This window comes from Metopolophium dirhodum, chromosome 9, assembly GCF_019925205.1.
Source record: "Metopolophium dirhodum isolate CAU chromosome 9, ASM1992520v1, whole genome shotgun sequence".
NCBI lineage: Eukaryota > Metazoa > Arthropoda > Insecta > Hemiptera > Aphididae > Metopolophium > Metopolophium dirhodum.
The window spans coordinates 15,356,293-15,370,723 of NC_083568.1; the positions used below are offsets into that span (position 1 = coordinate 15,356,293).

Below are 14,431 nucleotides of genomic sequence, written 5' to 3' on the forward strand. Positions count from 1 at the left end.
ATTTTCGGTGTGGTATACATTTTTTTTCCCGGGGTCACCCCCCTCCCCTTGAAATAAACACTGATGACTGCAGTAATACGGTGACGGATCTAAATATTGTAAAAATATTTCGCTTTTGCCCGGGACAGACCTTGGGTTCGAGATCTTCTTTATTGCTATAGTTATATTCGACAACAAGAATGTTGGTTTATTTGAATTCACGCTAAATTCGGTATAGTGGTAATGTAGGTATTCATATAATAAATAAAAGTTGATAACTATAATAATATGATCCACGTGGCCTAATGTTCTGCATCGAGTCTCGGTAACTGGTGCGAGAAATGCCAGTGAACGTAAGATAAATTAAGTACCAATAATGATGTTTAAATAACAATAATTAATGATGTGGCGAGTATAATAAAATTTATGTTCCTTTATAAATTTATTAATAGATGTTGTTCCTTTATATTGTATTTAGCATATTTAATGAATGTTTAACGTTAATTTTGAATGTACACCAGGCTTGGAGTTTTGTGCACTTTATGATATTGAAATCGTATAAAATAACCATTTAAATAATTATAAACTATAATATTGCATAGATAGTGTAAGAAATATAAATACACTATTAAAATTGTATAAGATGGCGATTTTATATAAAAAAAATATTCGAATTAAAATCTCGTGGGAGTACAATCGAACCTGATTTTAAATATAAATTAATGCATACAGCTCCGATTCCCGGCCAACTATATTGTTTGACAAGTTTAGTATTAAAAATGTATATTATACCTATGTATATTCTATATATTATTATGTGACTATGTTGATTTAAATAAGTGTTGAAATCGATGTTTACCAGATAAACTATTATTCGTATTATACGAAAAGATCATAAAATATTTCTATTATAATTATATTGTTTTATGGTATGGCCAAACATAAATAAATAAGTATTATTTTGTTCAATCTTAGAAACAACGGGGTTCAAAGTCAAAAGAAATCTGGTGTTCTTTAAGAAAAATGAACTAATTCAAAAATAATTATTTTACTAGAGGTCTGGAAAATTACTGATGTCAAATGGTCTTCAGTGCAGTGTGCATAAAATAAAATTATAACGAAACATTTTTTTACAGAGTGTTTGTCGGTTTGTCTATCGTACCGTCACAGTATTTCGTTTTCTTTTCGAAAATCATATTTTCACGAAATAAACCCCTGCTGTAAAAGGAAGGTGAGTTACTTACATAACAGTTAACTAAATAACAGCAATATATGTATAAAATAATATATACTTTATACGATTTGAAAGAAATGTTTATTAAGATTAATGTAGTAGAGTAGTATCCGATCTATTTTGCAGTAATACTACACAGAGTGATCCGAAGATAGGTCAAGCCGGGAGACTTTAGTTTTTATTTCTAACTGGGCAATATGTAATTCTATAAACGATGCACTTTAGAGTCAAACCGTGGTTACGAGTGTGTTTAGCGTTTAGACGAGGTCGTATAAATCTGTATCTTAAGTGCGGTTTGCTGTGTAGTCTGCCGAACGTTTTGATCGCGATAGAAACGCCGTTAAACGCTGCAGGTACTTGAGGGCATCAAAAAGGGCAAACATTATTATTAATTTTCCAATTTGGATTTACGCTGATAACAAATGTCATTGCAACCATTCTCTCCCTCAACAGAGTTGCATCTCCATCGACCATCGCTGGATCTGCAGTATGCAAATTGGAGATTATATACACGACAAAATGAATGTAAAAACATTTAAAAATAGGTGGGTAAGTGGATGTCGCTCTGCTGTACAGTAGGTTACAAATGCGTCACTGTAATGGTTGGTGTTAGATTTGAATTCAATGATATAATATCATTGTATAAGAAAAACAATTCTGAGCGAAAACGGCCAGTCAGCCTATGATATTACCAAGTATATTTGATGATATTATTGTGAATAAAGTAATTTATATATAACCTATTTACGTGGAGCCTTGTTTTCAATTTTCAATCCTTATAGCCATAAAAGTTGAACATTTTATAAATTTTTAACAACAAAATAATTATTAAATTATAAATTTGATAAATTTTGTCGAAATTTGAACTTTAAATGCTTACAAAAAAAATTGTGCCTATGTATTTTTAATATTTTTCAATTGCTATTGTAACAATATATCAGGAGCCTTGTATTAAATTTTCACGCTTTTTTACCCAACAAATAAAATTGTATTATCATTTATAGAAAAAAAACTGAAAAAATTGATCCAAGCACTTTTACTGTCCTAAAAGGCGATGACAGTAAAAAAAAATTTAAAAAAAAACACACATCATTGTAAAATCAATACATTCATCGCTTCGCTCAGAATCTAAAACCAATAATCAAATATTGTGTCTGAATATGATGTAACAGTTTTATCAGATTCCGTCGTCGCTGCGCAGTAAATTATGTGTACAAATTGTCTTCTTTCAGTAATCGAATTGCAAAGAAATCATAATAATTTAGTATAATTTTATAAAATATGTAAATATGTAATGTATACTTATAATTGACAACATATTATAAACACGCTCACCCTATTATTTTTAACCATTATCCGTATATTAGGCATGAACACGTGATATGTGCAAGGTATATCTTACATAATTTTTGATTTAAAATATTTATACTTTATAGCATATTTAAGCATACTTGAAAACTTGTTTTGACTTATTGCCACTCAGATGCGGTAATTTCTAGTTTCTAGCTGTTGTTAATTGTCACTGTGATTTAAACATATGATTTCTGAAGTTATTATTCTAAAATTTTTGTATCAACGATTATAATCAACAATTGATTATTGAAAACTGATAGTTTTGCTCTTATAGACTTAACAAAAGGATGTAATATCTAAATAATTAAATTGTATGGTAAATGTGTAATTATCAGTAATGTCTAATAAAAAAATTATAAAATTATAATATACTATCAATAAAAAGTTAGTTCTTGTCGTTATAAAATGAAGTGAGCGCGTGTTTAATAAACCATCGTTGTATGTATTATTATATGAACGATAATATTGTCGATGAAAAAAAGCTATTTAATTTGATTAAAAATATATTTTTATCCGATGACACGTCAATCGCAAAGTGAAAAGTTATTAATCTTAACACATTATAATCGTGTAATTCGTAACTGCACGTGTATCGGTCATCGAAATGCATCGGAGTAGTCGATTTAGTCATAATTTAAAAGTATATAAGTAGCTACTATAGTCAGTGTAGGTGAAACTAGTGCGTGAACAAATTAGAAATCACATTCGTATAACTGTCGCTCAACAATTTTTATTGTATTCTAAAATTTTTTTTTTTCAATCACCTCAACTTATTTTTTTGTGGCCAAAATAAGTTCAATATTGTTACTGTATTTTAATGTACGCGTTTTAAATAACTCCTATGTAATCCTATTACAATGAATAATATTATGTTTTATTAAAATATATTATGAAATATTGGAATGTCTGACAAGTGATACAACCGATGGTACTCATGTTGTTGTATATTATGTAATATACTAAAAACAGTATTGCGATCCTTCTCGCCACCAGGGTAAGTTGAATGTATAATTTTGCAAAATATTTAGTAATAATGTACCTACACTGTAAATAAAACGAACATGGTCTTCAAAACACTTCCGCGCTCGTGTGTCGCCAAATTATTGTCTTACCGAAATAATTAAATTCATAAACATAATCCTGTTTATATTATTTATTTACGTAATTGGCACTCGATTATTATTTGTAAGTCCATATGGTTAGTACAAACCCACGAACTTACCACTCACTCTCTGTTTATTAATCTAAACACACAAACATGTTACAATAATATTATGACGCGTTTAAAAGTTGACTGTTTTATTAGTAGTATGTTTGTAGATTTTACTGTATTATTATATTATTTTATCGTGGATCAAAATTATGTCGGAACTGATCTTAGAAAATGTCTACGTGACATAAATATATTGTTGTGAATCGTTGGCCTTCCAATTCTAGTCGGTGCTTTTTGTTAGTACAAGGGAAGTATATTACTACTTGTTAGTAGAATAAAAGCGTAAAAAATTTGTAATTTTCTCAAAATCGATGTTTTTTCGAACCGTGAAAAATAATAATCCGATTAAAGTTGAAAGGTTATTCATGTCGTAGTACCTCCGCTGGGAGGCCTCTACAGTCTGTCTAATCTGCCTTTTTATTTTTATTTTTATTTATTTTAACCTATAAACCATCAGTTGTTCTTATTGTTCTTTTTTTTTTGTAACAAATTGAATAAAAAAACATATGAACCAAAAAAAAAGGTTGAAATGTGTTGCACACAATTATTTAGTGTATATTTTGTCTTAAACTTTGCAGGTCACTGTGTGTGCAATGCACAATGGCTCTGGTGGTCGGAGAAGATTCGTCCGAGTAAATAGTTCGGGGTGGAGGAAAGTGTAGCAAATAGTAACTGCTATTTATATGTATATATAAATAATAGGTATACCTACACGATATGAACGAGTAAATTCCTTATACCTAGGAGGGTGACTCCAATTCCGCACGATGTATGGTCGTAATATTAGTTTCGCAACGATGACCTAGACGGAAACTATTATTCGTGTCAACTAATAAATCGACTGACTACTGACGTCCGTTATTTTTTTTAATTCGCACACACACACACACACACACACACACACACACACACACACACACACTTGCACGCGGTAATAAATGTTTTTCTACTTGAAACCACTAACACATTCCTCTGATCGCATTCATAGATATATATTATGTTCATATTATTATTATTATTATTATTATTATTATTATATAAACCCTTGGCAATCTCTTTTGTTTTAAAAACGTGAGATACCTCCTAATCCTAGTACGAGTATAACATACCGGCCACGACAAATCATCTACGTTACCTATATTATGTGTCCGAATTCGTTTTAAGGTGGGATTGGAAGACTTTTTAAACCCCGATACATAAAGATTTGTTCTCTATAAATTTAAGTAAATATTTGGAAATTTTGTTTCCGTGACGTATAAGTGGAATTTTGAGACATGTATGTTATACCATGTGAATATTTTAGAAGCGGAATTATTAATTAACGTAGTTATGCAAGTCTTATGGGGTGGACCACACGTTCCAGGCGTGCGGTATTCCAATACCGCGAAAAGACACTAGCTCGTGTTCGTAAGTGCACTGACTGACGCATAATATTATATTATTATTATTAACATAATGGATTTTGTTTTTCGTCGATAGAAATAGTGATCTAATTCGCGATTAGGTCATCGAGGAGGTTTATCGACGTCATTGCAGCTGCACAAGTGCCCGTCAGCATAGATCAAACCAAATATTGCACGCGTAACGTGCCTACAAAATTTGAGCAGGTCTATAATATAATAATATGAATAAATCATATCGTATAATAATTATATAACGAGAAACGTCATAGTCGCGTTCGGTGATGACTAATATTATTAGCGATGGACTTTATCGGTGCACTCACTGAGCGGTGTCCTCGGAATTGCTCCTCCAGGACACGTACAGGACGGTGAGCGCGGCAGGTACGCCCCAGCCGATGGCGTAGAACCAGCGCATCGCATTCACGTCGTTGACGAACACCACCACCAGAGCCATGTGCAAGTGCAGTCCCTCGCAGAACATCCACATGTAGTTGGCCACCATGAAGAACTGCAGAGCCACGTGCAAGGACCGGCAGTACATCTAAATCACGGACGGATCAAATTTGTATGCTATTACGATATCGACGATGGTATTATATTCATGCGATAACAATATTATGGTTATTGATTCGTTGACGAAAAATGGGAGCGAGAGGACATATTATAATTTGGGAAAGTGCGTTAGTTAGATTGCAGTGTCTGTGGCGCCAACAATTTATATGCAGCCTTACGATGCAATAATTTTACCCACGAACCACCTCCTAAAATCTAGGTTAAATATATTATTTTTAATATTATTACTAACGAATAGTAAATTATACTTTACATTTTAACATGGTCTCAGGACAGATATTATAATTGATTACCTATGTATAGATATTATTTATTATTCAGTACGATAATAATATTAAGAGAATACACGAAAAGTGTAAATCGGTTAGCTGTCGATGGACTCGCGAGTCGTTCTGTCCTAGAAGCATTTACGCCAGTGATTGAAATTCAGGCATGTCAAACTCAAAGTAATAACTGGGGCAAATATATTGAATGGTTTACTATACCTACGGGCCGCACATAATAATGTATCGAAAAAATTTGTAGGCATGGTAGGGTTGTATTTAACATGATACCTATATATATCTACCTCTTCTCTCACTAACATAGTTGTCACACGAAAGGAAAATTGTTTAGTTGTTTTTTCAATTAATTATTGCTCTTTAATATTGCTATCCAAGGGCCATAAAAAAATGAGACAAGGGCCACGTGTTTGACATGCCTGGATTATAATATCATACATTTCTACTAAATTTTAATCAATGATGTATTGTTTTGTCTATTTTTAGGATTTATTTGCGGTGGAAATTGTCTTATACTGCAGCTACCCCACTGTGTATATCACGTCGACGTTGCATAATTATAAATATGTTGGTCTGCCGTGGGTTTTATAGAACTCATAAAATTGAATTATTTTCCAATATTTCAATACCTATATGGAAATATCAAAAACGTGCTAAGGATTGTTCAGTGTATATTCTAATTAATATTCTAAATGGGACAGTGCTCGATCTAAGACGTAATTAAAACCAGAATAATTAAATATTTTAAGAAAAACCCCTATCCAGCAACGATTTATAAATGCTTTAGATTTGTTTGAATAAAAATGTTCTCAGTAGGTGGTGTGAAAAATACCATTGACGGCAGTGAGTTGTGACGTAGGTATTTAGAAAATTTTTGATTTTTAATGTGAAATTATAAGATTAATTCTGTTTGAATATAAACAATTTACTTCTATCCGTAAACTATTATGATGCAACTATACATATATACTATCGGATTATATGCCCATTGTCCAATGCAATTTATTATTAATAAAGTATTGTAAACGCGACTCCCTGCAGTACTGCCCATTAATTGTTCGTCCTAATTATATTCAAATGTAATTAAACCTGTTTAAGGTACAATTCACCCGTAGACATTGTCGTATTATGTACATCATCTATTATTCTTTTGTTTCCTATATTATTATTTTTATTATTATTATTGGTATTTATTTTGTTGTTAATTTCATACGAATAATATAACTTATATCGTGCCTAATATTTGCATTATGATATTCACTATTATCTATTTATTAATACGCAAGCCTTTTTTATGTCATACCAATATGACTCCACCTATATATACATATAGTAGGAGAAAAATAGATACATCATTGTAATGGTATTGTCATCCAGAGATACACAAAAAAAAAAATGGAATACAAAATTTAATGTAGCCTTTAAGACAGGTAATATACAAAAATATTAATCCAACAGTGGCACCATTACTAAAATATTATATTATATTTCATAGTTTTTTTTTATTTTTAAGTTCGTATTAATATTCATAATATGCTTGAAAAACAACTTGCTGGAAACCTTTGATGCTAGTTGAACCGTAAAATTGGTTACGACTAATACATATACCGTGGCCAATTTATTTAATACATTTAATATACATTCTGTTATTATTATTACCACCATTATTAAAAATAGGTAAAAGTAATTTAGAGCTATACTAAACCGTTCTGTCTTTATACCATCTTCCGCACATTCATATTATAATTTATATGATTAAAATTCTGCTGCTTCTTAACGATAATAATTACCTTTAGATAGAATTTAGTGTGTATCCATTATTCTATAAATTCAATATTGCATATTTTAAAATTAATATAATTACAAAAATGATTGTATTTCGCGGATAATTTCAGTGCTCAACAAACTTTTATATTTTACTGACTTTAAAATCGGATTATAGCATAATCGTATAGAATTTTCAAGCTTTTGGACAAACCTATTATCATGCATACGTAAGTCGTAAAAAAATAGAGAAGGCAGAAAATTTAAAAAGTCCACAAATAGCACTACCTATATTGAGCTAAAATATTTTAAACATTTCGTAATTTACAACAATTTTAAGTCTATATGTTTATTTATTTTTGAATAAAACAAATATAACAAAATCTATTTTTTTAAAACTGGTTTTGCTAACTTGGTTTTTAAACCAAATTTTTGTTGTTTTTCCTGTTTATTTTGAAAATTACTTAGTTTTTTTTCATTTCAAAATTTAAAATTGAATCATTTAAATTAAATCGGATAAGACGTGATAACAGATATACATAAAAAAAAATGTAAGAAATATAAAACACTCATAATTGTAAAACTAGTAGGTACATATTGTATTGCCCTGATCAAAAGGTTATAATATTATACATACAGGAAATAGGATCAAGGCTATATAAAAACTAAAACCAACAATATTTCATTACCTACGAAGTAGTATTATTGTAAAGAAACATAATACCTATTAAGAGAAAATGTATTACTTAGTGTAAATATATATTAATACTTCCCACTTAAAGTTAAATTAATGGTTTATTTCAATATTAATTGTATAATGTAATAGTGCTTAGCTTATTTACGTAAAATGAATGAAGTCTATAATATTTTTTTTCAACTACATAAAAAATAAATTAAGTTAATACTTTTAATTAAAATGTTTCAATGAATTATATGTAAATAAAACATTTTTGCAACTAACAAGTAGTTTGTTTTACTATCAAGTTGTAAAATGTAAAGGGTGCTGTGGATTTAATATTTATTCAGCCATTCTACAAATTAGATAATTATTGGTTCTAGATTGGAAAAACCGCGTTTTACATTGAATAACTATTATGTTATTTTAGTTAACAAATTTCTCTTTGAAACAAATTTATCCTCATTTTAGTCTAGGTACAGTTAATAAATAATAAATACTAATGACAGAAGTTATGGAATCGCTTATACTCGTAAATATTTGATAGGTATATAAGTTTATAACGTCCAATGTTGCATAATATAAGTTTGTACTTTGTAGAAGATAAGATTGTCAAGTTGCTATTGTTCAATATAATATACTTATATTATTTATTCAAATAATGAGTAATCACCGATGAAAAAAAAAAACAAAAAAAAAACGATAATAATTATAATATATTGTATCACTTGTATTGTTAAACCTTCAGATGAACATTTTAATAGTGAACACTTATTATTTCGATAATCTTATATTATTATTATTTATTTATTAACTAATATATTCTAACATTTTATACTAATACGTCGAAGTTTCAAATTTAGACTGCAATTTTTATCAAATTTGTTAGTCCACAGTGTCGCAGTGTAGAGTTTTAGGCGACTGAATGATCAAGCCGATATAATATTGTATAGTAGTCGATCTACCTATACAATTGGTGGCAGCGAACATAAAGTAAACATTGCTTGGATCACAATCATTCTATCGTTTCTTTTGAATTCGTCGTGATCCGTGACAGTACAGAATACTTTGCTTTCATTCGCTATTATGAGCAAACACTATCACATAATTTGTTAAACGGCGTGTTGTATAGGCAATATATAAACTTGCTGCGTAGAAGACGTTTTGAACTAACGTGTTGCGTTGGTCCCAAGTGCTGTCCCATGTCCCTGGTGCTGATTCGTAATTTTATGAACTACAAAATCCATAACTTGCTTTACTGCTCTGTTTGTCGTTTTTTAAACGTTTAAAGACGACGAAAACTATTGATTAATTATCTTATTAGTACATCTTTTATACGTTTATTACTTTGCTGCTCTAATAATAGGTATCATTTTAAATTAAATTTATATTACCGTTAAAAAAATCTTATCAAACCGAAAATAATAACCTTCTGCATAATTAAATGAAAACGTATTTTTAGTTCTAATTTTTACAGAAATATAATATTTGTATGAGCTGCTGTATAATAATATAATTATTGTACTATACACATTTATTTTTATTTTTAAGTACAAACGAGTCGTCTGAGAAAATGATGAACGTCTTGCGCGAGAGAAATAAATCGTATGACAATATATAGTGCGTATAACGTATGATATAATATAATGCCTGGGCTTACGTTATTTACTCGATATCAGCACTGAACAAGCGTAAGTCGGTCCTATAATCGCGAGTGTATTAGTGAATATTGACGTTTTTTGCGGCTTTTAATTCATTCGGAATCGTTAGAAATTGTAATTTATTCCTGAGCCGAACCCATAGCAGCGACAAACATAACATACGCATATATATCGTATACATACCGTGCCTATTAAGTGAGTGCGTGATTAATGGATTTCAGGATTACATAAATTGTATTTTATTCCGGAGGCTTTTATTGACATGTTTTATGTGTATTGACTAAAAAAACTTTTTTCTCTTACTGAGACAAATGAAAACCCATAAAAATGAACAATGAAATAATAAAAAAAAACCATACAGCAAGAGTAAAATCTTTCAGGGTTAGTCGCTTATTATTAGTTCTTATGGCTTTATGTAAATTATTATGTGTATGCGCTGTCCTATATATTATACACAACCACCTCGAGCATACAAATCGACAAGTCGGACTGCTATGATAATATTATGAAATAAATTAACATCTAATTTCAAATAACCAATGATAGATCTGAATACCGTGGCTGATAACACCTTTGAATTTCAAACAGATTTAAGTCATCGATCAGTACACTATCTACTCTATCTACATTCTACATAATAATATACTGGGGTCAACATTATTCAAGTATTAAGATTGCTTTTAACTTTTTAAGTATGCTTGACCATATTTTTAAATACTCTTTTATATAATTTAAAGAGTGTCTCGTGGAAATATAAACTTTTTTCCTTCAAATTATAACCACCCATTTTTGATATATAGGTGAGTTATTAAAGGAAAAAATGGGTATGACAATGTTCGATGAATATATTATAATATAGCTCACTATTAGATACGTAACATATAATAAAATAATGTATACAAGAATTAAAAAAAAAATATGTAGTAAAATCTCCCTATAACGGACACCATATAAGACGGAAATCTCCTTACGTTATGAAAACAACAACAGTCCAGTATAACCTATATCCCTTATATTTTAGTCTTTCTACAATGGAAACTCCTTTATAACGCGGAAAAATCATTTGGTATACCGAGCGTCAATGAGGAGGTTTTACTATATATAAGAATCACCGATAGATAGTATAATTATTCTTCATTTTCATATTATACTCTGTGAATCCGTTTTGTTTACCTATGGTCTACCTGTGCCTACAACAGTATGCCAGTTAGAAATCTGTTGTTAATTCTACACACGCGTTGGTGCCAATAGCGTTATATACAGTAAGTTGTGTGTTGGTTTTGAGCTGGGGAGGAGATTGTCGTTGATTTCGCAATTATAGTTAAAATAATTACCAGTACCGCTTACCCCGTTTTGTTGGACGACCGACAGGTCTTGTACGACCGTTTTGTACCAAATGATCCATGTGAGATTGTTCAGCGCCAACGATAGGAACAAGTGTACGTGTATAGCGATCCTGGTGCACCTCAGAGTCCTGTAAACACAGTTGAACAATATTATAATATCATCGACGTGTTTCACGATAGATTATCGACACGAATTGAATTTAAACTCAGACCAGAGCCAGTGTTGGGCCTGCGTGCGGTCAAGACGAGGCTCAACAATTAATATCTTGCGGCGTCGGGCACTGTCGTGCGAAGCTACAGCGTGATTCTCTGATTACTAGTCGAGATTTTTTTTTATGGCGCAAAGTTTTTGCCATGTGTTTCAAAAACGAATTGAATGCAAAAATATTATAAAATTGAGACAATGTTCAAAGTGGTTATCCATTTAGTTCGTATTATTATGTGATCAGGTACGGAGGTATCTATATTACCGCATAGTTCTGAGATTAAGTTTATCTCCAAAATAGATTCGTTAACCGTTCCTCGGTTTCGTCTTTAACTGTAATATAGTCTAGTGTAGGGTATTTATTATGTGGCTATCACTCACAGTCACAAAACGATAGCATAAATACGATAGTAGTGTGTTTTAGTTCCTTCTGTATCCCCCGCAAATCTAGGGAATCCAGGTACCCCGCCCGTCCTATGATCGCGTACGTACGTAACCACCACCTTCCCTCCCCGCACATCCAATGGTTCGAGCTATGCTATCGTGTCCGGTTTTATCGCCTCCCCTCCCATTAATACCTATCGTATACGTGCTCGGCTATCCCCCCTCCAATCCATTCTTATCAGGTATTACCTGTGATGTTTATATAACATTACCAATAACAATAATATAACAAATTTAATTTGGTAATAGGAATAATAATATAGTTATAATATAGTACATAGGTATTATGTGGAATATTTTAATTCGGTTGTAGGTACAGATTAATTTTTTTAAGGAAATACATTAAGAAATTAAATTTCACCCTCATCATTTGTTAAATTAGCAATAATTGGGAACTATTAAAAAATAAAATTGCACAACACGATTTTTTTTAATAAATATTTAGAATTCAAATTTTGACAAAATTCATAAAAACCCGAACATTTTCAAATTTAGTAGTTAAAATTTAAAATTTTTATAACTATAAATTGAACATTTTAAACAAAATTATGTTTTTTGTAACAAAAAATCTAAAAAAACAGTTTTTTTCCTGTTCAAAATTAAAAAGTTTAAAATTATTGGAAAAATTAGATATTTAAATGAAAAATAACGATTCAAGTTATTTTGTTATAAATTAAAAAATATTATTCATTGACACTTGAAGCTCTAAAGTATACTATTATGCTGTATACCTACACACAATGACGTTTCAAAATTAATTCAACCTATTGTTTTACTAAATATCCAATTTTAAAATAAATTACTTTAATAACAATAATATCATAAAATATACAGCTAAGTACCTAATATTATAGGCTGACTCCTGACAAACCATCTTCGCTCAGAATCGTTTTTCGTATAGTTACTAAGATTTTATATGATTTAAGGGGATCGCATGTCACGTATTTTTCGTACATTTTAGACCAATAAGCGGTGGTAAATTTCACATACTTCCGAATGTCCGATTTTAATTTTTAATATATGTATGAATTCTTTAGAAAAATACCTAGGCTTTCTAGAAAGTCGAATTTCAATTTAAAATTTTAAAAGACCATACAATTTAGATATTTTTAAAAAAATCTCATGAAATTATTGCAATACATTTGTATATATTTTGGGCTTTTTGGGTCTTATATCAAAAAAGTGGTTCCTACAAAGCATAGTCTAGGAGCTTACGAATTCAACGCTTTTTTCGAAATTACAATCAAACTTCAGGAAGTATGTTTAATTTACTGCCGCTTTTGGTAGTTTTTATAGGTGGATACATAGAAGAATATATTTCGTTTTTCTCGATTTATTGTGCGTGTGCGTGCGAAAGTGGCACACGACGGATTCGGAACGCATCTACGCATACTAATGATCATTTACTTATCACACAACCACACTATGTAACGCGTATAAGATATGGAACGTGTATACCTATATGTCACGATATTATAAAAAAACGGATACAATCCATTGACCACGGACGACGACCGTCTTAATTTATTCAAAGTTTTTTATGCATGGTATTGTCAGTATTATCACATTTTACTATGTAATAGGAATTAAATATTATAATATTGTTATTTGACATTTTTACCTTTACATAAATATATTATATTGTTGCGTATATGTTTGTCCATGTATGCACGATAGTGTGCATCGCGTGATAACATCCACAACTTATCGTGAAGGCCGTGATGATAACGTTCCCAGTTGTCATCACGGTGCGGAGTCGATGTGCTGTACTGGTGAAAAGGTAGACCAGTTGCTTGCGTCACCTTACGCGATAAAATGCTCCGACGTATTACCGTCGCCCATTGGTATAGATGTCCACATAACGGCGGATAAACGACAATTTATGAATGGTTGCTGTAACGGATGTGTTAAATAGTTGGAATTAAGGGGATTGAAGGCGGTGATTTAATAAGGGGTCGCGTATAGGCAATTCGATGAGTTCATACCCACTTTGCCGAATCCCAATAATTCGCAGACAACTCAGTTCACCGATAAATATACCAGTTTTTAAATATTTTAAAAATATTCATGTCAAATAACAATATTATAATATTTAATTCATATTTCATAGCAAAATGTGACAATACTGACAATACCATGCATAAAAAACTTTGAATAAATTAAAACGGTCGTCGTCCGTGGTCAATGGATTGTATCCGTTTTTTATAATATCGTGACAAATAGGGATACACGTTACCAATATCTTATCAGATTACGGATACGGTACAATTTTTTGAGCCCAATACTTCATACCCCCAGG

The 14,431-nt window shown here is 30.7% G+C and overlaps 1 protein-coding gene across 1 annotated transcript in view; it reads right to left on the minus strand.

Annotated features, from left to right (window-relative positions):
* Positions 1-14,431, minus strand: part of LOC132951997 (calcitonin gene-related peptide type 1 receptor-like) — a 114,982-nt gene that overhangs the window by 2,557 nt on the left and 97,994 nt on the right. The window contains exons 6-7 of the mRNA XM_061024099.1: positions 11,485-11,611; positions 5,506-5,723 (exon numbers count right to left, since the gene is read on the minus strand). Of these exons, the coding sequence (XP_060880082.1) occupies positions 5,506-5,723; positions 11,485-11,611 (345 nt within the window). The remainder of the gene's footprint in view (positions 1-5,505; positions 5,724-11,484; positions 11,612-14,431) is intronic.